Source organism: Dasypus novemcinctus, chromosome 3 (genome assembly GCF_030445035.2).
Source record: "Dasypus novemcinctus isolate mDasNov1 chromosome 3, mDasNov1.1.hap2, whole genome shotgun sequence".
Classification (NCBI taxonomy): Eukaryota; Metazoa; Chordata; class Mammalia; order Cingulata; family Dasypodidae; genus Dasypus; species Dasypus novemcinctus.
Genome location: NC_080675.1, coordinates 120448626 through 120473021, shown reverse-complemented (window position 1 = coordinate 120473021; position 24396 = coordinate 120448626). Strand labels below are relative to the sequence as shown.

Genomic DNA, 24396 nt, shown 5'->3' with positions numbered 1-24396 from the left:
AGAAGTGTAGAGAGTAGGTGGGGCCATGGTTGCAGGGATAGGGTCAGAACAGGGATGCAACAGAGAGATGACAGAAGAGAATATATAGAACAGAAGGATGCCAGGAGGAGTCAACTATTGCCAAATGTTGTCACAGTCCAGCCTTTTCACTCTTGCTGGTATTATAATGAAGAGTCGTCCTTAGTAAATTGTGTGTCTATGTCACATGGACTACCTAAGGAAAGAAGAAAATAAAAATGAAAACATGGCCCGGTGGTCCAGTAGTTTCAATAGAACAATCAGCGATTTTCATAAAACCGCTTAAGTCAGTGGTGAGAGGAACTTCCCATTGTCATTTAATCCATCGCCATACACAGGAAACACTCTGTCTCTGTTATGTAAAGTCCACTTCTGAAAACGATGTAAGGAAGTGTGCAAATATTGAATAGTGAATAGTAGCCACGGTCCAGCCTCCTTACCCGTCATGACCAGGAATGGTACTGGGGCCCCGGTTATCCACACAGGGACACTGAGAGTACAGTCTGTTTGGTTCTCTATGAACTCACTACATCTTGAACCTTTCTTTGTTGGCTGCTGCATTCAGATTGACTTTCTGACTTTCTCTCTAGGAAAAATAAACCGAAACAGGCATATCTTTCATCCTGTTGGACTGCTTGGAAGTTCTCCTGTAGCCTTACTTTATCACTGTTCACTTTGCAATGCTTTTTGGTTTTTGTTTTATTTGAAATATGAATGGACCCAATTCAAAAGAAACAGGTAACGGTTTCTTTTGTTAGGAACTCCCAGGAGTAAGAGCCATGACTTACCTCATTACAAATTTTGGTATTCTTTGCTTTCTCCAACCTAAATAATAATAGATTGTAAGCTTCATGAGGGCATGGATTTGGTCTGTTTTAGTCACTGAAGCATCTACATCAGATATAGGGGCACCTAATACATTTTCTTGAGTGAATCAATGAATAATTAATACTCTATGAATATGGAATAATAAAGGAATGAATGAATGAATGCTATGCTATATTGGTTTAGCACTTTGCAGTTGTAAAGAATTTTCTATGAACTTACCTAATCTTTACAAACAATGTCATAATAGTAGATCGGAACCTGTGTTTCTATTCCCATTTTGTAGTTGAGGAAAACGGGGTTCAGACATAGAATGGTCTGCCCAAGACTTCACACCGAGTAAGTTAACGAGTGATTTTATACCTGAAGTCCATTTCTCAGCTTGGTGTCAGGCGAGATGTAGCACTGCTGTTCCTTTGTGTGATGGCTCTTTCTTTTCTGGACTTTCATGGAATTCTTGTTCTTTATTTCCAGATTACAGAACAGGCCCATGTTTTACTGTGGTCAGCAACCAGATGTGCCAAGGACAGCTCAGTGGGATTGTGTGCACAAAAACTCTCTGCTGTGCCACTGTCGGTCGAGCCTGGGGTCACCCCTGTGAGATGTGCCCTGCCCAGCCTCACCCCTGCCGCCGTGGCTTCATTCCCAATATCCGCACAGGAGCTTGTCAAGGTAAACCCTGAACTCATGGAATTACTAATGTATTAATCTTGTTTGCTCTGGAGAGCCATTCTCCAATGAGGTTGAAGAGAATGGAAAAGCAGTGTCAGAGACATAACTTGCCGATTTCGCTGACTGCACGATATCCAACTAAGACAATTAGGAACCTGGCTCACACAGGAGCCGCCAAAGCCTTAACTGGATTTTTCCTTGCCAGCAGCTCAGGGATGCTGTTTTCGACCTCTAACTTCAGGTATAGTGTGATTCTGTTTACAGCCATGCTGTGTATTACAGCAAGCCTGAGTATAAACACACAGCATGATTTGGGAACAAGGTGGTTTATTTTTCATAATTTTCTTTCTTCAGTTGAAACTGTTGGAGTTGCCTCAAATGGGTTGTACTTAGTTGACCTGAAGAAAATTGTTCCATTTTGCATGCTACATTATGCATATTTTTTACAAGTTAGAAATAAATTAGGATTTGTTTCACAGTTTTAAATATCCCCAGATGTTGCCTGCTTGCTGCTTCTCCTGCGTCCCTTCAAAGCCCTTACTCTGTTTTTGGCTTTGACTCCTGTTCTTCCAGCTGTACAAATTCTTTCATTGTCTGGACGTCTGGCAGGAAACAGGAGGAAGTGAATAGAGGCAGCTCCACGCTAAACTGATGGGGTTGAAAACTCCCAGGCTGTGCCTGTTTCCTTTAGACATTTTCAGTGCATATTTAGCGAGTTGCAATATTTTCGGAAATTCAAGCTATGCTTTCATGAGGCAAATAGATAATAGTTTGGTTTTGTTCTATATGGTAATTCTAGGGATAAGATATAATAAATCAGAACTTGAGCTTAATCCCGCAGTTCTGTGCGTCTCCATTACACTTCAATAAATTTCACTTTGAAAAAACTGTTGATCCTGTACCATATACACCTCTTTGTGTGCCCTTACATGTATTCTTTGGAATGTCAAGAGTAGTAAGAAGTTATTTTGAAATCCTAGAATTATGAAGGGATGGATTTTAGAACTTTTAAAAATTAAAAGTAAGTTTAGTTCACCTTTTCTTTGGTGCCTTTTAAAATTTTTCTCATTCTTAAAAAATCACTGTGAGTTTTTCAGGAATTTCTTGGTTTTGGTGTTCTGAAATTAGCTAATGTCCATGAACTCACTAACAGTGGCCAAAAAGCCAGAGTTTGAGTTGCACAGCTGCCTGTCCTTAAGTAATTGTCAGAGGTTAAGGTTAACAGAATTGAGAGAAAAGAGAATGAATGGGGAGGGAAGAGCTGCTTCTCTTTAACTTTGCTATTCCTTTCATATGATCTGGATTCTTCCAGCATTTGCTTCATGACCTTTCCTATCTCTACTATTCAACATCCCAAAAAAAGGAGTTTTTTCTGAGGTACTTTTTAAAAGCCCAAGGAATCAAAATGGCAGTTATACTGCTCCTTTGAAAATGAAAATTCGTCATATTTTTGTTGTTCTGTTTTTTTGTTTGGCCCAGATAGATTCTGCTATCAGTGTGGGGCTTCCTCTCCTTGCTGGTCCTTGGGCCTAATGTGAAGGGTTATAGGCAGATGGGCTCAGAAAGGAGCTTATTCTGTCTTCCAGTCCTAGAATATGTGGTCAGCAGAGAATTGCCCTCATAGATGCCTCTATTGACCAAAAATTATGATCAACAAGACTCTGTAGTTTTGTTTATATGTTAATGACCAGTTAGCAGTAAAATAAAATCCTGATTTCAAAGAACATTTTAATAAATATATCCAACATATCAAGAGAATGGAAAATTCTGGTCTAAGACAAAATTGAAATCAGCTGTAGAACATAATCTAATTATATTTCACATGCAGTCATTCATTTGTGGGTCAGGACATTCCATTTAAAACATTAAGTGACACTTCATACCGAAAATTAATTGCTGCTCCCTTTAGTATCCATTTTCCTGCATGCTGACATTTCTTAAGAACTCAGATTATTAGAGATCTTACAAATGACACTCACTTTTCTGCTTCACAGGATAGAGAGTAAAAGCAAATAGTACATTAGGCTTCTAGATTTCTAAAAAAATAAATATACCTGAGGTAGAGGAAGGAGAGTTAGTCTGTCTTCGGGGGGTTCTTTTAAATTAGACCACCAGACATATGTGTGTTTTGAGTGGCAAGATAAAGTGAATAGACATGTATTTTTACAATATTTCTAACTCAGTGTAATGAGTCTGTAATAATCTAATTTTGTTCCTGAAGGGTTACTATACAGGATACTTAGTCATTAGGTCCTAAGGATACAGTATTAAACAAAATGGACAAAGTCCCTGCTGAATGGAAACCCATATAAGACAGTCAGTATTTTTTAAAAAAATAAAATAAAATAAAGTGAATATATAGTAGATCAGTTGGAGATTAGTTTTATGGTTTAAAAATAAGCAGGATAAGAAAGGTGGTGAGTGTCAGGGGCTTGGGTGTTGTTATATTAGACTCGTTAGGGCAGGACCTACTGCAAAAGTGCCATTGAAATAGAGACCTGAAGGACAGGACAGACTGAACCACACAGCTATATGGGAGAAGAATATCCCAAGCAGAGGAGCCACTACAGCAAAGGCACAAGCTTGGCCTATTTCAGGAATAGCTGGAAGCCAGTGTGGAGAGGAGTAAGAGAGGGAGGAGGTTAGGAGACCAGATCAGAGAGTAGAGGGATCATGTGGAACTTTCCAGGACTTAGCATGGACTTGAGTTTTGAGCTGTGGAGGGGTATGATCTGCCTTACTTTTAAAAACATTCCCTCTGGCAACTTCTCTGCCTTCAAGGTAAGTCTGCTGCTGAGATTGCTCATTAGTCTGAAGATAACAGTCACTTGGCCTGATTTTCTGGACTGCTTAATTTTTTCTCTGAAAGACAATTCTCCAAAACATAAGATGAACATTTTCCTTTTCATTTGTATAAAAACATTAGTGTTCTTGTATAGTCTAAGTTATCTTAGGTAAATTCTATTTTAATTAAATCATCCAATACAACTTTTTTAAAAACAGTTTTATTGTAGAAATATGTTGCATTTTGATTTTCAGGATGGCTTGAATAACTCTTATTTCGTTGTTATTGTCAACCTAGAGATAAAAACGAGGTAGTAGAGAATGATCCTTTTGTCAGTGTATCCTCGTACTGTGTAACATACATAATAAAACCACAAAAGTTACTAAAAATATTCCCCTTTACATGGGGAAAGGTCTCCCTTTCAAGCTGGGAAAATAAAGGGAGCTTGGAACTTCTAATCGAAAATTATTGACCAAACTGTGTTAATCAAATAGTTTGCTTTACATGATGGACAATAATAATTGACATGACTATGTTAATATAATTTTGGACAAACTCACATATTCTTCTGCAATGAATTTTATATGAATCTCTCTTCCTCTTCTAAAATCTGACAGATGTGGATGAATGCCAGGCGATCCCTGGACTCTGTCAAGGAGGAAATTGCATTAATACTGTTGGGTCTTTTGAATGCAAATGCCCTGCTGGACACAAATTTAATGAAGTGTCACAAAAATGTGAAGGTAAGAAATCTTATGCTTTGCAGCTAAGTGGGGCAGGAGTAGGCAAAACTCATTATCAGTAGTACAAGCTTGTTTGCAATTGTTCTTTAATCCTTCTATCTTTGTTACTTCTGTGAATGTTTAAATGTAATATTCTTACCAGGAATAATATGCCTTTGTGCTATTGAACCAGAAAAACCCTGGAGCTTTTTCCACTTTCATAAACCCAAAATAAGAGGTACATCTGAATCAAATTAAATACTAAAACATGAAATATTTTGAACCAATATTTGGTTTAAAATGCTCAAGACTCATGTTTTTGCATAGTTTTAGAGACATGAATTTAAATTTGATCATTAGATATCATTCAAAATGATATATCTTTCAATAATTTTTCTTGTTAAAATATATATTTGATTTTTGTTTGGAGGTAGGAATTATCTCATATTTATGCTTCTAGTACAAGGTTTCAGATTTTCTTTTCTGGAGGATGATATATGCTTATCAGATGGAAACCTTTTAATGTTAATCAAATAGAAAAATAATTTGAGGTAAGTTTTTCTATTTGAGATTAGTTTGTAAATTGAGCATTTAAAAATGTGTGTACAGAGGATGTGTTTATATTGATTACTACTGCTGTTTACCAAAAAATGGCCTAACTTCCAAGTACCATAATTTGTTCGTGAGAGTGAAGCATTCAGAAAATAAATAGATGGCATTGAGCTCTCCTTTGTTTGTTGAGAGTGTATACCTTGTATGTGGTAATGTCTGACAATAATGTAAGTACTTCTCAGAGTTCTCCTTCCGACGCACTTTTCTTGCCTGGTGTATTCTGAGGTTTCATTCAGGCAAATGCATTTTTGTTGAATCCAGTTACTGCTGGATTTATATTTCAAGACTGTAGTAATGAAATATCATTTGTTCTAAATTATTTGCCTAGGCTTGAATCCCTCATCTTTCCTTATCGATCACCATAGTGTATCAGGCAGATGAAAGACTGCTTTAGATTTGAAGTGCAATTAATAAATTATGTATTAAAAAGTATAATATCTGCTTGCCCTGAAACTGAAGACTTTAACACTGATAGAATTACCTTTGTGGGTTGGAATTGTTTTTAGGTTATTAATCATTACAGAATTTATCTTTGAAATTGTGTTCTTGAACATATTATAAACAGTTATTTGAGGTAGCTGTGATAAATAATTTAGTTGTTTTTAAAAAGTAGAGCTTAAGAACATAAGTTTCAAAGAACAGGAAAGTAGACTCTATAGTCCAATGTATTTAGAAGTTTTATTATAGCTCTAAGTTTGAAGCAGAGGTTAATACGGAAAGGGGAAAATAACTCACCTAGTTTCACCTTTTCACATTGAAAATTAAGGAAAACTAAGTGCTTGGGTATATTAAGTGCTCTGTCTGAGGTCATTCAGAGAATGATAAAAATTTACCCCTTTTAAGTCACATCCTAGTGCTCTTTGTCCTATATTACAACATCTTCTTTCCTAGATGTAAGCCATTGCTTCTACTTTGTTAACAACTAGTAGTATTTTAGTAATAGTTTTGTAATATTTTAAATATTACAATGTAGGTTTTAGGGTATTATCATGCATTTTTATGACATTAGTTTCTTAAGTTGTTAAGGTTTATTGTGTGTGAAATCCGCATCAACTATGGGCTGTGTCTTAAGTTTTTTAGGTTTCCTCAGTTAGTAGGCTCAGCTTCAAAAGATACAGTCAGTTTCAAGATTTAGGGTAATATGGTCAGTATGATTTGTCTGGTCTTTGTTTCATTTTCTGGAATTATGCTAGCTTTAATCTTGGACTAGATTTGATCTTGCTTTTCACTCAGACCAGTCAGTTAACATTGTCAGAAATGGTCACCTTGCCACAGACTAGACAGAAAACACAGATTCAGTGCTCAGAATGAAAGAAAAAGGTTCAAATCCTTTTCTTAATGCTAAGAAACCTATTGTAGTGGAATACCCAATGGACTGAAAATTCAGTCTGGACTACAGTTACCTATTTCTTTTCTATAATTTTTTTTTCTCGGCGACATACCGAATCCTGTAGCAAGATAAAAACAATACTTATGGCTAGACCTCCCCCTCCCCTTTTGCCATCTAATGTTACATTAAGATTAGATGGTGTTTTTTTCCCCCCTTCCTTTTTATTTTTCTATGCAAAATTGATATTGGAAGAGAATGTTCTGTTAGAACTACATGTACTCTGGCCTGGAGGCTGGTTTGAGCATTGTTGATCTTTCTCCAATAGGAAAGGAATCAGAAAATCCTCTGAGAGGTCTGAGTGCGCTGGGTCGCCTCCTTCAACTCCCTTGCTCTTCTCTAGTTCCAGTGCCTCACTGTGGCAATGGCAGAACTCTGAGGAAAGGATGGTCTTCCGATGATCAATAGAGGGAGTGAAAGGATCAAGGTGTATCTTCCCAAGGAAGATGGCCAGAAGGCAGTGGGGCTCGGTGCCCTTGTGAAAATTGTGCTGGAACCTTTGCCATTACTTTGAATGACTTTTAAAATGCATCTCTCTAGTGACTCGGAGAGGAATAAAGTGGGTACCTAGAACATCACAGTACTTAAAAAAAATGCTGTCAATTGGTGCCAGCAAACTTAAAAGATGCTAACCATGACTCCCTCAAATGCAAGAATGGCTTTATTCAAATTGCTTTTCGTGGTTCTCTTTTTCAGAGTTCTCCCTTCCTTTCTAAAATAGCCCTTCTTTTCCCCAAACTTTAAGAAAAAGTCATGTGCCAAGTCATAAATAAATACATATAAATTAGGTGGATTTGAGGTGCAAGTCAACAAGCTAAAGGTCTCTAAATGACAGTTACTAAATTTCCACAAATTTCAGAAGTAAAACATTTAGATGTATAGCTGTGATTTGAAACAAATGGACACAGAGTTCATGCCCACCTCCATTGCTGATTTTTCTGATGTCTGTAGAGTATGCACATGGCAAGCACACCATATCCTTTTCCTCTTGAAAACCAAGCCCATATATGCATAGGTTATTGTGGGAGGAAGTTAAGAAATAAAAGTGTAATTAAGGGATTACATTTTATTTCTAGAAGAAATTCTTGGATTCTTAATTAACCATTTATATTTCGGGATTTAGATGATCACCAGCTCAGCCATTAGCAACTATAATAGCACTACAGGATGCAAATGATGTTTTTTAAAAAAAATAGATCTCTTAAGTTCATGAAGTCCCTAATATGTGAGCCAAAACTTCAGAACTTCCTCTTTCCAAAATAATGGCGTATTTATCTGATAACCACTTGCTATCAGGGGTACCTAGGAGAATGCCTCTTGGGCACCAAGGAGAATGCCTGGGCTAATTATCCCATTGCCAGAAATGGGCCTCCATCCTCTGCAACTGTTTGCAAGCCCTCAACCAACACAGTTTGAGCTAACCAGTTCTCTGTAGGTTCAGTTGAACAAAACAATGCAGGGTAGACAGAAGAACGCTTGACTGGTAATGTCCCTACTCTATGATACTGGACATGTCAGTTCCTACCTCTGAGTTATTTCATCTGTCAAGTGAGGAGGTTGAACAAGATGATATCTTGGGGTCTTTCCTGTTCTGCAACCTATTCTCCATCTTTTCATTTCTAATTATTTTCAGATTGTGATTAGACAGCTTATTCTCTGTGAACCAGAAGCCATGGAAACTGGCATCCATGGCTGATTTTTTGGGTACATGATTTGAAGCATCAGTCTGTTCTCTTTTTAGTAAACATTTTATACTTAGTTTAGTGTTTATAGTAAAGCAAAGTTAATCTTCCAGACTTAATGGCATTTGTAGTCATTAGTGTCACATGTTACTTTTAGCAGCTGCCACAATTTTTAGTTTATTTTTTTCTCACTTTGTTTGTAATCTCGACAGTCAGTATCAGGTAAACCGTGTTCCCATGCCCCACATTCATAGTAGAAGTCCAGGACCTTGGACTCCTGGAGAGCCACATTTCCCAGTGATGCCTGCCTAGGGCTAAGGAGACCAAGTTCCATCCCATATGTCCTCCACACCCTTTCCTTCTATTCTGCTAGAGGAGCTGCCCTGTGCGAATAAAAGTGCAGCCCACCCAGGGGTGGCACCGCACACATGGAGAGATAATGCAGCAAGATGACTCAACAAAAAGGGACACAGATTCCCAGTGCCGCTGAGAATGCAAGTGGACACAGAAGAACACACAGTGAATGGACACAGAGAGCAGACAATGGGGGGGGAGGTAGGGGATAAATAAGATAAATGAAAAAAAGAACAATGGATGAGGGCAGTGAATAAGGAAAAAAGGGATCCTGTCCTTTTGCAGGGTCACAGCAAGAAGCCAGTGAGGCCATGGGCAGCGATAACTACATCCCAGCAGCTCTGCCTCTCCCCTCCTGCCTCAAGAAAACAGGGGGAAGTATACAGAGCAAATAGCTCTTCCCAGCCCCACTCCCCACCAGACCTCCAAGTGCCTAACATCAGATACAGTCTGACTTACAGAAACTCTGAGAAAGCCAGATTCTCTCCAGATTCTCTCAAATTCTCTCCTACTTCAGATTCCCAACAATCTATTAAAAGGTGATTGAACAATACATAGTGGTAAGAGCCTGGGGAAATAATAAATGAGTATGAATGTATTCCAAAGAGTGGAAGTGATTCCACTTCTAATGACATTTTCTGGCCTTTTACTATCAGGAACTTTCCAAACAGCCTGATAATGAAGTCCAAAATCTTGCTTTCACCCTAAACTCATTGATTGCATCCATGAAAGAATGAGAGTGAGAAGGTGATTCAGGAAAGTTGAAAGGCACTAGACATCTGAAGGTAGAAGGTGTGCCATTGAGGAGAGGCCATTAAGGAGAATTCAAAGTCATTAAATAAGCTTCCACAAATTTAACAATTTGGCCTAGTCTGATTTTATCTTTATGTGTGTGGAAATCAGGGAGGCCTGTACTAGAATGTACTTCCTGACCTGTTTGGCTCTGAGGGCATGTGGCTAGGTACAATCTGTTTCTCTCCTACCTTTTCCAGCTCCTGCCAATTAGAGACTTTGGTTTAACATCACTTTCTAAATGATAAATCTCTGTGCTTTTATTTTGGGTTTTACTCAGGCCAGTTTTTTGAAGGCCTTAGTGTAATATAAGGGCTATGCCTGGGCACCAGAGGTATAGAAATCAGGCATACGATTACGCCTATATTGTCAGGATTAGATAAGTTAACACATAGCATTTAGGCAATGCCTGGCACACTAGTACATATTATCATCATCCTCATTATCATCATCTTCATTAGTTAATGGTAAAAGAGGACATTCCCCTATCCTGTGAAAGTTAATTCTGTTTTTTAAATAGCTTCTGATTATGTAGATATTTAAATAGTTTCTGTAGATATCGATGTGTGTGTGTGTGTATATATATACACTGTATAGTATATATACATATACAGTATATATATATACACACACACATTAGTAAGGACAGTGGCAGTCATGTATATTAACAGATTGAGAAAAGATTTTTTAATAGCTACTGTCTCCTCACATGTTCTTTGATAGGCATTACATGGTTCATATATTAACTTTCAGAGATACTTTTAGAGAGACACATATATCTTAATTAATACTTGTGTGTTATATCTCCTCTGTCCTTAAATGAGGCATTTGAATCCTGATGGCACTTTGATATATTTTTGTTTGTTTGTTTGTTTATGTCAGAGTGTGCCTGGGTAAATACAGAAAAATCAATGTCAGAGAACTATCTTAAAATATGCCTTGAGATGTTTTTCAATTCTAGAACCTTAGTCTCAGTCTTTGGCTGTTTGTCAGACTCAGCCTGACCAGTTCACTCACTCCTGTGAAATTTATGTCTGAGGAATAGAATGTGCACCTTTACCATTACAAAACTTCACCACGACAATGCTGTTTAGGTTAGCATTGATTCTAATATAAGCAATGAAATATTGTTTGGTTTAGCTTCTAGCCTAGAATAGAAAAATGGTGATTTCGCTTTTTAAAAGGCTAAACGGCATGTAAACAGTGTCACTGCTGCCTTTTTGACCAACAGGGTGAACTTGAGTTAGAAGATACTTGAAACTGAACCATTTGTAACTCTATTTTGTCTTACAAATTAAGAGCAGTTCTTAGGCTGAAGCAGACGTGTTCTTATTTTTAGACCTTGAGTCTTTCAGGTTTCAACAGTCTCCCTAGGTCAGTGCAGAAAGCCCTACTACTCTTAGAGATGGGACCATGCAGATACCCTGTGCCCTGAATGAACGTTTCAAAAAAAAAAAATTTGTGATTTTATGTATATGTAACACATTTTTCCATTTTAACCATTTTTAAGTGTACCCTTAATTCATTGCCTTTAATTGCATTAAATGTTATGCTACCATCATCACCATTCACTCCCCAGATTTTTGCCACCCCAAAGAAAACTGAATTAACTTTTAGCCTGACCAGGAAGTTCTCAATTTCTTCTCTTCTTTCCCTGGTGCCACATTTATTGACAGTCGTCAGTCTGGCACTTGAAAAGCTACCCTTAAGGGAAGTGGTCATATTTGTCCTAAGAGACTTTTTAAAAATTAATAATTAACATTTATTAAAAGAATATAAAGTTCAGTAAATATTTTCTGTAAGGGAAGATGGGAGAATATATAACTGGAACTCAAGAAACCTAGGCTCTATTCTCAATCCCTAGCTAGTGATCTGGAACGATTTTTAGTCCCTCTGTGGCTCACCTTACTCATTACAAAATGAGTATCCTCAACAGCCCTGCTAGGCTTTGTCATCCTGTGACGAGGGTCAACCCCCTCCCCTCCCTCGCCTTGCGCTCCAGCACCCGCTGTTGGGTCTGGCATGGGCAACCCTTACTGGAGCTGAGCTGCTGCGCAGGGTAGGCGCTGTCCTAAGGGACTATTACTGCTTTCGTAACATTCCGGATGTTATTCAGAGATGTCCTTGGGATCTACACCTGTGGAAGAGAAGGGGAGAAGGTGAACTGTGATGGAGCCTAACTACATGGTCTACCAACCCCACGGGGAATTTGGTAATTGGGGTGCCTTCGGGTCAAGATGGCCTGGCCTTCAAGGCTCCTCCACAGTCAGCCATTGGGGGTGGGCTGCCTGGGAAGACAGTGACCTTGGGTGAGGCTGGATCTCTGCAGCCAAGGCAGTCCCTGAAGAGGTGAGGGCAGAAGTCCATCTGCTGACAGAATTCCCAGCCATGTTAGGGCAACAAGTCCTTCCATGAAGGGGGATCTGTGGTGCATCCAGTGTCCACCACAATGCATTCATTGAACCCACAGAGAACCATCCTTATCGCTGTCTGGGGTGCCACTAAGAGCACCATGTAGGATCTTCCTCCATTTAGGGTTGTCATCCAAGTTAAGAAAGATTTGGTCAGCACTCTTACCAAACGGTCATCTCTCTGTGCCTCAGTCAGGTCAAATACTCAGGAGGCTTGGCAATATTCAGGACTTCCTTGAATTATATCAGGAAGTTTTCTGAAAGGGTTGAATGACTTTTTTTTTTTTATATCATCAAAACTTTATGGAAATTTGTTAATAGATTATTTTGCAAGGCAGAACCAATTATTTTTCTTGTATTTGATTTGCTCAAAGGGGTTTGCCTGTGTTAAACAAGATAGTACCAAGAGATAGCAGTCCACCATATCAGTCACATTGAAGATCATGTACTGAAGTGATCAGTGGAAAAGAGAGCATGACTCAGTGACCCTGTGATACTTCTTCATGGCCATTAATTTCATTAACATGAGGCATAGAGAAAAGCATGCTACAGTTTCTCTCTTCTCCTTGATGAGACTTTTGGTGAATAGCCAAAGATTTTATACATACTCAAAATGTAAATGCAAGTAACCCAGGACTAAATTTAGGAGTGTTAACTAGACATCTCAAGTGGGCATTCTTTTCAAATAGGTTTAATTCTAAATAAATTAAGAGCTTGGTTCCAGACCTGAATTTTTTTCTGCTTTTAAGTATTTTTAATAATTTCTCAAATATTTAACATTTTGGGGATGGTATTTCAGACACTGCTTTTCTTACAACATGTACACATCAGTTTCTCTTGCTTTTTCAGTTTATGGTATTAAATTGAAAAATTTTGTCAAATATTAAAATGTGTTTTCATTTTTTTGGCTTTGGTTACTATACTGTGTTTTTAAGATTGGTGCTGCTGAATTAGAATTTTTAGGTTAAATTGCACTGCTTTTCCATTGTAGTGAGAATGTTTATATTAAAATGTTGCCTAAAACTACAAACTAATAATTGCACAATGGAAATGCAAAACAGTAAAAAGTTCAGCATTTAACTTCCTGGTCAACCTGACGTGGGTAATAGTGGCTGCCTGGAAGTGGAAAATTGAGCCCTCTATAGTAGGTTTGCAGTGTAATAGAATATCTGCCCTTGAAGGAACAGGCTCCCTTAATACACAGCCTGGTGATCAGGTAGCAACCCTGAAAATAATTGGAAAAAGGTATATGTGAATACCTTAGTAATCAACAAAATTAACTCTACAGATGTCATTTCTTTATAGTCCCTTCACTCCAGACTCTTAGTCAGCCAAAGGGGTGCTGATGCAAAATACCAGGAATTGGTTGGGTTTTTATAAAGGGTATTTATTTGGGGCCGGGGCTTACAGATACCAGCCATAAAGCATAAGTTACTTCTCTCACCAAAGTCTATTTTCACGTTTTGGAGCAAGATGGCTGCCTGGGTTCCTCTCTTCCCAGGGCTTACTTCTTTCCAGGCTTAGGGTTCTTCTCTTCCGGGGGCTCCAGCTAAAGGCTTCAGCATCAAACTCCAACATCAAACTGCAACATCAAAAACCATTAACTCTGTCCTTTGCCATACCTTTTATCTGTGAGTCTCCACCTACCAAAAGGTAGGAACTCAATGCCCTACTGGCACAAGAGGTTTACATAATTACTTAATCAGTTAAACCTATGAATCCAATATAATCTAATATGCCCAGAGGAAAAGATCAGTTTACAAACATAATCCAATATTTCTTTTTGGAATTCATCAATAATATCAAACAGCTATAGTAGGGAACTATTTTTCTTCTTTCTTCCTAAAACAAATTCTTACCCCAGTGCTAATTCCCAGATGCAATGGGGGTAAAAGTTTCTGCTTACCAGCAGGTGGGCTTTTTCATGTAACCTTCTCAGCTACAGGGAGTCATACTGCAGTGGCCTCAATTTCGTACATATGCACATACTGAATGGAATTATATTTGCTTAATAGGTGATAGGAATTCAGTATCTGCTTTTTGGAAAGGCAGGTTGAAAAGAAAGGCAGAAAGTGATGCAGAATACAAAGTGGTTAGAATGGAAGTTTAAATGGAAAACATGAAGAGAACTGGGAAAACAAAACTATAAAATAAATGTCATTTGGAATATTAGCAAGCTGGTTACTTGGCAAATGAACAGTACACAGATTTTCAGGAGTGGTTTCTTTCATTTTGCTCTAATCTCTTGAATTTGGTAAATCTCTTGGGTATGTCTGTGCGAAGAGAAGAAGAGAAGAAGCACCTACACCTGAATTGACTGTTCTATATGCAGCTTTTATTCTGTACAGATGGCTCTTTCCAGGGAAATGATTTGACTAGTGTTGCATCTGAATCCATGTAATGATGAGCAACTTTCCACTGTGATCTCTGAATACTGAAACTCTTCTTTACAGATATCGATGAATGCAGTACTATTCCTGGAATCTGTGATGGGGGAGAATGTACAAACACAGTCAGCAGTTACTTTTGCAAGTGTCCGCCAGGTTTTTACACCTCTCCTGAAGGTACCAGATGCATAGGTACGTTTAATTACAAACAGCGTGCATGATTTGTGTAAATCAGTTCCATAATGAACATCTTTCTAAACATGTTTTTTATGGGGACATATAATGGCTAACTTGAGGTAAAATATACATTTATAGAAACGTGAGTATTATACAATTGAGCACCCTTTTGAGAAACAGACTCCTTGGGGTCTGGTTTTGGCATTTTCCCTCCCATAAAAGAGGGATACTTCAGGAGACCCTACAAATACCCTCACTCTGTAAATTAAATTCCACTTACGCAAGTGTCAGCCATCCTTGATGCCTTTCTTTTGGCCCCATCTTCAGTCATTTCCAGGATTTATGCTAATTTAGGTCTGAAATTTGGCAATAATCTCTTAATTGGTCTCCTTACTTCCTGACTTCTCTATAATCCATCTTGTCAGATTTATCTTCCTAAAATAGTATGTTGATTAAATAACTCCTTTGCTCAAAAGCCTCTGGTAGTTTTCCTTTAGAACTTGGAAAACAGTGGTTTTCCGTCTGTGCCCCATAGATCCTTTAGCTACTGCAAAGCCCTCAAGGGCTGCTGGGGAATGGACAATGAAAAGGGACAATGAAAAGGAAAGGACCCGCATTAAAAGGTCTCCTGCTGACCCCCTGAAATGCCAGGTGTGGCAATTCCACTTTTATCTGTTATAGGCTTCCATGTAAGATGTCTATTAAATAAGAGAGTCTGTTGTTAAAAAAAAAAAAGATTAGAGAACTGTTGGATTTAATGAATACTAAGATTTCCTTCCAAGTCCAGTGTTCTAGAATAAAGTTCAAGCTCTGGAGTGGACAGCCTCATAGTTACAGTGCTTTCCTGTCTTTCTGACCCTTCCCAGCCTCACTAACCTGTGTGTACAGACCTAGAGTTCCAATTATTTTTATTCCTTTGTGCCTTTGATCATAAGTGTTATACCACTCTGAGTACTCTTCTTCCCAACTGAATTTTTCACCCTTCTACTCAGTTTCTATTCAGTGAAGAGGACCAGTCAGCCTACCTGAGAGTAGTTTCTCCCTTACTTGAGAATGTACTTCTCATTGGTGGCCTCACAAGAAAGTTATGTGCCTGTATATTTTTGTCTCTAATTGTCGTAAGATCTCTTAGAGACTAGTAGTAACTGTTATCCTTGAATCCCTGTGACTGTCAGCACAATTCCTTCCACCTAGCAGTCATTTAATAAGTATTTATTGATTATCTAAATGAGTAGGTCCATATTTTTAGGGCAAGACTAGGAAGATTGTGGCTCTTAGCCTTAGGGAGAGACAGAGCTACCTTTCAATGTTTGTTTTTGGTTCATATTTTCAAAGGCAGTCAACTTTACATCCTCATCACAGGCCATGGATTTCAGACCAAAGTAGAACTGCATTTTAAATTTCTAATTCCCTTTTCCTTGGTCACATATAATAAAACCCAAGGGCAGTTTTTTTTACAGTTGACACTTGAATAAGCACAACAGAATGAAGGAAAATATGTGGACTTTTCCTTAGAAACAACAATGATGTTGGCTTGTCACTTTTCTGGGATCTACCATAGATACTGGAATGGCAGTGGAAGGATGGCACGTGCAATTTATGTACTTCCCTTTTCTGTCCCCAAACGGTCCCAATTAGCATATGACCTCCAATGCATATGTTTAGCAGAGAAGTAGATCAGAAGTTCTTTCCTGCCCAGAGAATAGGTAGTTAAAAAAAAAACCACAACCCTCGAAAAGAGCCCCAAGTTATATTAAAATGATTTAAATGAACTTACATATAACATGGTTTATATATATATATATATATAATTCTTTTCTTTTGACCAAATATATACACACTATATTTATTTCATTTTATTTATTTTACTTTATTTTATATATTATCTTTTTACAAAGGAAGGGAAGGGGGAGAGAACTAAGATGTATGGTTCACATCCTCTGTGTGAGGTGTTTTATGTAAATTATCTGATTTAATGTTGACAACAGTACTGTGAGATGGGAAGAAGCTGAGGTTTAGAGAGGTTAGATAAATAATCTGGTCCAGTCGTTCAGGCAGGTAAGAAGTAATGCAGTTGGGATTCCATTCCAACCTGACTCTGTCTGAGTCCACAGTCTGGACCACATTTCACTGCTTCCTCCCAAATCAACACTGGATGAAGCAAACTCTTTCCTGTCATATCCCTAGGCAAACAGCTTCTCCTTCCTTAAAAAATTATATATAAAGTGATCCAAATCAGATTTCTGCCTTTCCCTAATGCTACTATTTCTTGCCATGGAAGCCATAGTGACACCTCCAATTATCCCTAGAGACAAGAAAATAGTAGTTTCCAGCTTACAAGAAATCCAAAGTTTGTTTGTAAGTTGATTGTTGGTTGTTCGAAATTAATAAATCTAACCAGTAGAAACTCCATATATAGAGAATGGCATGTGCTATTCTTCCTTGTACATCTCTTTTAACCATGGAAATCCAAATGTGACCTTCTGTTACCAAATTATGAGACTCTTATACCTATTCTCCAGCATTGCTCTCACTCTCTAAAGTTCTAGTACCTCACGTAATCCCTCAGAATGCTGCAGATTTCCACCCGAATGTTTCATTTTTGCCTCCAAAATGAAGTACCTCTCCTCAATCTGCCACATATTTATTTGTTAGATGTACCATCATTTTCTGTGTCTCTCAAAACATTTTCTGTGTCTCTCAAAAATATTTTTGACTCCTTCCTTTCTCCCGCATCAGCCTATTTTGCTTATTTTATTCAATGTTTGTAATGATGATCTGCCCCATCTTTTCTTTTGTGTACTTACCTTACTACCATTGGCCTAGGATTTTATAACAACCTCTTTGTTGAATGCCCTGACTTTCTAGTCCATATTACACCCATCCTAAAATACTTCTTCTTGGGTTAATAGAATTTTAGATTTGGAATTGATTCCCCCACTCAAAAACCTTCATTGATTTTCCACTGTCTGCAAGGTAAACTCTACACTCCACCTTGGCCGTCCAGGATCTGTTTAACTGCACAGTGCCAGCATACCTCCGTCATCTAGACTCCTGAGATTCCTGGGCATTTCTTGGGGTCAGGCACACAATCCCAAATCTTTTCTTCTTTTGTGGGAAATCTTCCTCACCTACACTACTCTGAGACTTCTGCAGCCTCTGAGCCACAGCTCAGGTCCTGTGTTCTCTGTGACTACTCTCTTCCCATGCCCGGCACTTCCTTTATTCTCTAAGCTCTGGCAGTATTATTTTAATTTCTCTTTTTGTTTGCTTGTTTGTGATACCCTTTGACACTTTACAATACCTTGTGTAGGATTGTCTTTTTATATTAAGTATGTTCTGTGTCTTCAACTCCTAGGGGTCTTGAAGAATGACCTGTAAATCAGGGACTCCTGGTAACCCAACTGTGACTGGTAATTTTTTCCAGCCCTGACAATTTTCATTTGATTGAGAGTCTTTGAGCCATTGATTTAATAAATAAGTCAGCCAGAAGAGCAGTAACATTGTAATATAATTAAATTTGCTAAGTAATAGACATTAGCTGGTTGAGTGTTTGCCATCAGCAGCTGTGGGACCCAAGTTGACACTGAAAATTATATATGCAAATTTCATAATTTGGTCAAGCATAACACTGGATTGTGACCACTAAATTCATTTGAAGCTGGGACATAAGCCATTCTTAACCACCTTTGGTTTCCATATACAAAACATTTACTAATCCCTCAGTATATCAAATATTAATGGCTTTTAAAAAATGCAAATTAGAATGTGGGAAGTTGAGCATCTCCATTTCTTACTCTGCCCTCTTCACAAGGAGGTGCTACCCCTGGCTTCGTGGAGAAATATTAATACCTTGTCTACATTCCCTTCTCCAGTCCATTTACCCTGGACCTACCCATCTGGGATCAAACTTGTTTGACCTCTTTGCTGAGACATTTAGTTTGACCAGAGGTACAGAAACTGGAACCACAAAAAATTTCTGGAAAGCACATTTACCCTTGCTAGTGGTTTTAAATTCTTTTCAGAAATAATTTCATATCCTTTAAAGCTGACCCATGATTTTCTTTTATGGGGTTTGTTTAGGTTTGTGTTAGCCTCCTCACTTGCCTTTAGTAATTCAAATGTTTCTATTAGCCTTATTTTTTCTTTTGCAGTTGATTATGAGGGAGTATGTAGGATACACTATTTTTGTTTTTTTTCATTTGTTTCTTTTTAAAGATTTATTTTTTTAATTTATTTCTCTCCCTTACCCCCCGTTGTCTGCTGTCTGTCCATTCGCTGTGTGTTCTTCTGTGTCTGCTTGTATTACCAGGTGGCACCGGGAAAATGCGCCTGTTCTTTGTTGCGTCATCTTGCTGTATCATCTCTCCATGTGTGTTGCGCCACTCCTGGGCGGGCTGCCCTTTTTCTACGTGGGGTGGCTCTCCTTGTGGGGCGCACTCCTTGCATGTGGCAGCACTGCACGTGGGCCAGCTCACCACATGGGTCAGGAGGCCCTGGGTATTGAACCCTGGACCCCCCACTTGGTAGGTGAACACTCTATCAGTTGAGCCACATCTGCTTCCCAGGATCTACTATTTTTGGAAAAAGGTCAGGTTTTAACCATGTTGGTAAAAATTATCATCCTTTCCTAACTGCCTGGCTAAAAAATGCGTCTGTATATTGTTTCATATTTTCTAGAAAATATAAGGTTAAAAAAACTCCAATCCTTAGTCTCTATTACCCTTGTTAAGTAATATTTTGGTTGTGAGGTATTTTATTACATTTTATGAACACATAGAACCCTCGTTATCTGTCTGAGCACTTCTGATTTGGGATATATAGAATCTACTTTCTTATATTCTATTTTTCCTTTTAAGTTAGGACTTTTACTCTTTTTTCACATTTAAAATTTGTAACAATAATAACAACAGCTAAACTTTAAAATACTTATGTGACAGGTACCGTTCTAAAATCTTTACAAATATTACCTCGTTTAATCCTCAAAACAACCCAATCAGAGAGGGGCTGGTATTAACCCCATTTTAAAAATAAGGAAACTAAGGTACAGAAAGGTTGCTCAAGGTCACCCGGCTAGAACCTGACAGAGCCAGGCTTTGAACCCAGATGTCCTGCTTCTAAGGTTTGCCCTCTTAGCTGTTATACTCTACTGTTTGATATTCACATTTATTCTTGAACATATATTCCATAAGCATTATAACCAGTTAATACCAATTTCAGCAATAACGAACATTTCAGCTAAGACTCTTCAGCTCTTTTAATGTTACCACGTGGTAATTTGTTTTGATATCCTCAAGATTTGCATTGTAGTTGAAGACAGTTATAGGCATGAACCTTGCAGAGCAAGCATGATGTTTAGTATTCAGACTTACAGGAAACATAGGGATGGATTGTTAGCCCTAAAACATTCTTTGCCTTACAAAAGAATTGCCACCTCTATACTTTTAAACACCTTTATATACCTGACATATGTATACCTGACATATATACCTTTGGCATATGTCAGGTATATAAAGGTGTCTTAAAATTTTCTACCTGGCTCTTCTATTTCATTGTAATATCACAAAGGCCCCACGAGGCGGTGGGTTTTCCCTATTCACGGGCTCTTTTTTGGTAGTCTAGAGTTGTACTACAGTGTGTCAGATGTTGTCATGACATTCAGACATGATGTAACCCAATAAAAGTGATGTTAGAAACGTGTCTTACCTAGTGTTGCTTTGAGAAGATACCTTTCTGCCAAAAAAAATTTCTCCAAGAACTGTTGTATCCTATAGGACTAAGAACATGGATTTGTGCACATTTTGAACTTGTAAATAATTTTTTTTCTAATAAAATTTGTTAAGGCCCCAGAACACAAGGAAATCTTGATTAATAAGCATTGAATCTGACTGCAAAGTAACTCGTTCCTTTAAAAGAAAAAAGAAAAAATTCACGTGTCTGACTTAAGTTTCAGACTGAAAACAAGAAATACCTTTTAGAAATGTAGACGATAGCACAGACTTCATGTTTTTTTAAAATAGGTTTATATAAATATTTGCCTTAAGTGGCTTGAATTAAGTAGTTTGAAACCAAGGACAACATGGTCTCTCTACAGTATAGAGGCATGTCTTTATAAGTAATTAACTGTCACCACCAGTGATATTTGTAGTTTCTCTTTTCCTGTGGCACATATGTTTTTAATCATTCTTTCCCACCTTGGGTATGGAATCTGGGACTTTAGCCAAGTGTACCAGCACACAGGGGCAAAAGGTGTGAGACAAGGGATTTTTGACTGGGCATTGTTCCTGAGCAGTGCACACAACTTCCCTTCCAGGGTGTGGAATCATGAATTAACCCTGACAAAGCCCAAGTGTGAAATGTGGAGATGTTGGTGTAAGGGAGTGATGTTTGAAGTTTGATCTCAATTGTGTGTATGTTTCTTTGTCTTCTCAGATGTTCGCCCAGGGTATTGTTACACGGCTCTGACAAATGGGCGCTGTTCTAACCAGCTGCCTCAGTCTGTAACCAAAATGCAGTGCTGCTGTGATATTGGCCGATGCTGGTCTCCAGGAGTCACCATTGTCCCTGAGATGTGTCCGATCAGAGCAACTGGTAAGAGCCCTTCCGGTAATGTGCAGAGTACCCCAACCCAACCCTCACAAGCCCAAATGGCAATGTGCATGATGTAGCTCAAGTAGAAGCCCCGGTCAGTAAATAAGATCCCAGAAGATATAAGAGACAACATCCAGGGAAATTTTCCCAGGTGATGAATAGGAAAAATACAGCGATCCATACAAATAATGCTTCTTCTTTAGCTTGCTTATTACCAGTGACTAGCAACCTTTTCAGGAAGTACATGTTCCCTCTTATTCTCATCTATCTCTCCTGGCTTGCATGTAGTTCTCAAAAGTGTAATAGAATGAAATTGCTCTCCCAGAGCCTCTCAGATGAGTTATTCTGGGTCCCCATTTCCCCTTGCCCAACATTTGACTCTTTCCTCTTCCTTTTGCCAAATTCTGCTGTTTTTTTTTTTTTCCACTTCACATTATCTCTTTTATCTGTTATCTTCCTTTCATTTCTACTACTACTTGGGAAGCAGATAAGACTCAAGCAGTCAGGCACCCGCCTACCACATGGGACTACTAGACTAGTCCAAAAGCTCACTTTCTCTAGGCTGGGCTATTGCAGCAACCTCTTAATTGTTCTTCATGGCAGTAGCCTCTTAACTGTTCTTCCTGGCTCCAATCCACAGCTGCCACATACATTTCCCAAAGTAGAACTCATCTGAAATTCAGTTAAAAAGATTATGTCTGGGAAGCAGACTTGGCCCAGTGGTTAGGGTGTCCGTCTACCACATGGGAGGTCCGCGGTACAAACCCTGAGCCTTCTTGCCCTGTGTAGAGCTGGCCCACGCACAGTGCTGATGTGCAAAGGAGTGCTGTGCCATACAGGAGTGTCCCTGCATAAGGGAGCCCCACGCGCAAGGAGTGTGCCCCTAAAAGGAGAGCCGCCCAGTGCGAAAGAAAGTGCAGCCTGCCCAGGAATGGTGCTGCACACATGGAGAGCTGACACAACAAGATGACCCAACAGAAAGAAACACAGATTCCCATGCTGCTGACAATAACAGAAGTGGACAAAGAAGAACACTCAGCAAATAGACACAGAGAACAGACAACTGGGGCAGGGGGGAAGGGGAGAGAAATAAATAAATCTTTAAAAAAAAAATTATGTCTGGGAGAAACAGAGAAAGATGTTTAGGAAATTTTCCCAGGATGAATGCAGGGAATAGCCAGTGGTTCAATTCACCCCATTTCTTGCAAATAAAATTTTATTGCTTAGCACTAGCATTTAGAATCCAAAATCTGATCCCAGTTCATCTTTTACTTCTTGTTCTTCAGAATAACTTTATTTTCTAATTAAATTATATTATCAAGCTTTCTTTGAACTCAGTCTGAGCACTTCTGAGCTCAGGATGATCTTTTTACTTTGAACTTCTTCCGAGCTCAGGCTCTTTAGGCCCTACTCCCCTCCCCTGCCATCCTTGCTTGTTCTATACCTTCTTGTCCGTTAGGGACCAGCTCAAATATGACCTACTCCCTGAAGGTACCAGGATAAGCACAGCTCGAAAGCTCCCTTCTGCCTGAGTGCTCCAGTGATTCTGATTTGTAGTAATCCTGTGGCACAGACCCCACACTGTTCTGTTTTGTGGTTATCTGTGTTTGTGCTTTCTTACTTGTTAATTTCTTTAGGACATCTCACTTTATCATTATAGCCCCATATTCTTTATGCTTTTTACACTTGCACAGTACTTAGTAAAATCTTGCTTATAGGAGGCATTTAGATAGAGTGAACAATTTATTAAGTGGCATCTTTTCTACTAGTTCTAGGTAAAAATTGGAGTTGTATTTCCCTCTTAATTTGATTCCTGAAAAGTGTCTTTAAATTGGGGAACTTTAAGAGAAAATGAATTGTGAATATGGATCCATACAGAATTTATGTGAAGTTTAGAATGTGCTATTCATAGAATGCAAACTTCCCATCGTAATGGTTATAGACCAGCTCGCAGATGTTGTTATAAAATTTTTGTTCATTGCTGCAAATTACTTATTGGGAGTAGAGAAGCAATAAAATCAATGTATTTTAACAGTTAAAAAGTCCTATATTTTATCTGATTTGTCCACTGTCTGTGGACTGAAAATATAACCCAACCTCTTTTTTTCACTAGGGTACTGTTTTGTACGTCACTATTCAGAAGTGCATGGCTTCTGACAAAGATGTATGGTTTGGGTAGCAGGAGAATTGCTTTTAAATGAATGTGTTGACTTAAGAATCAGCAGCATTGACATAGATTCTTTCCCGTGTTAAGGACTTGAATAGAGGAGACAGATCAAGAGCAGGTTTGGTGCCTGCGGGAACACCTACTTTAGGACAGCTGGAAAGAATGCCAGGTTTTACTGGGTGGCTTTGCAGGGAGCTGCTCTCCTACATGTACCACTGAATCACATACAACCCTGAAATAGGCCCAGGGCAAAGCAGACAGATAAAACAAACTAATGTGTAGGTAGTGCTTGTATCAGTGCTACAGAGTCTTTAACTTAGGGAGAGTGATAATACAAAGGGGGATCATTTTAGATTGGTCAGGTGTTCATTGTTTTAAAAAAACTATCAGTGTTATCTCTGGGTTAAGAGGGGCCTAGATAGAAAAGATGGACATTAGCTGAACAAAATTAGCCCCAGATTGCTAATCCTGAGTGTAAAGGAGGCCATGGGAACATTTTTAAGCTATAGAAAGTAGGAAAGAAGATAAACTCCAATCTGATACACTTTCCTAGAAAAGTTAAGATGAATTTAATGCTATGCTTAATCTATACATCTAATTAGCAGAAATGCTCATAGAATATCCAAGTTCTTTTATACAAATCCTAAAAGACTTCAAAAAGGGAGGCTGAATCAGTGCTTGGAATCACTGTCCCTTACATAATTGTCATTCAATTAATTCCAACATGTAGTTAACGAATTCCTCTTGTGTACAATTTGCAGAGCTAGGCTGAGAGTACAATTAGACATGAGTTAGATGTGCTTCTGACTTCAGG

At 38.5% G+C, this 24396-nt stretch overlaps 1 protein-coding gene across 1 annotated transcript in view; it reads left to right on the top strand.

Moving 5' to 3' along the window:
- The window catches only part of FBN1 (fibrillin 1), a 254403-nt gene that overhangs the window by 117144 nt on the left and 112863 nt on the right, over window positions 1-24396 (top strand). The window contains exons 7-10 of the mRNA XM_004448075.5: window positions 1318-1515; window positions 4918-5043; window positions 14714-14839; window positions 21257-21415. Of these exons, the coding sequence (XP_004448132.2) occupies window positions 1318-1515; window positions 4918-5043; window positions 14714-14839; window positions 21257-21415 (609 nt within the window). The remainder of the gene's footprint in view (window positions 1-1317; window positions 1516-4917; window positions 5044-14713; window positions 14840-21256; window positions 21416-24396) is intronic.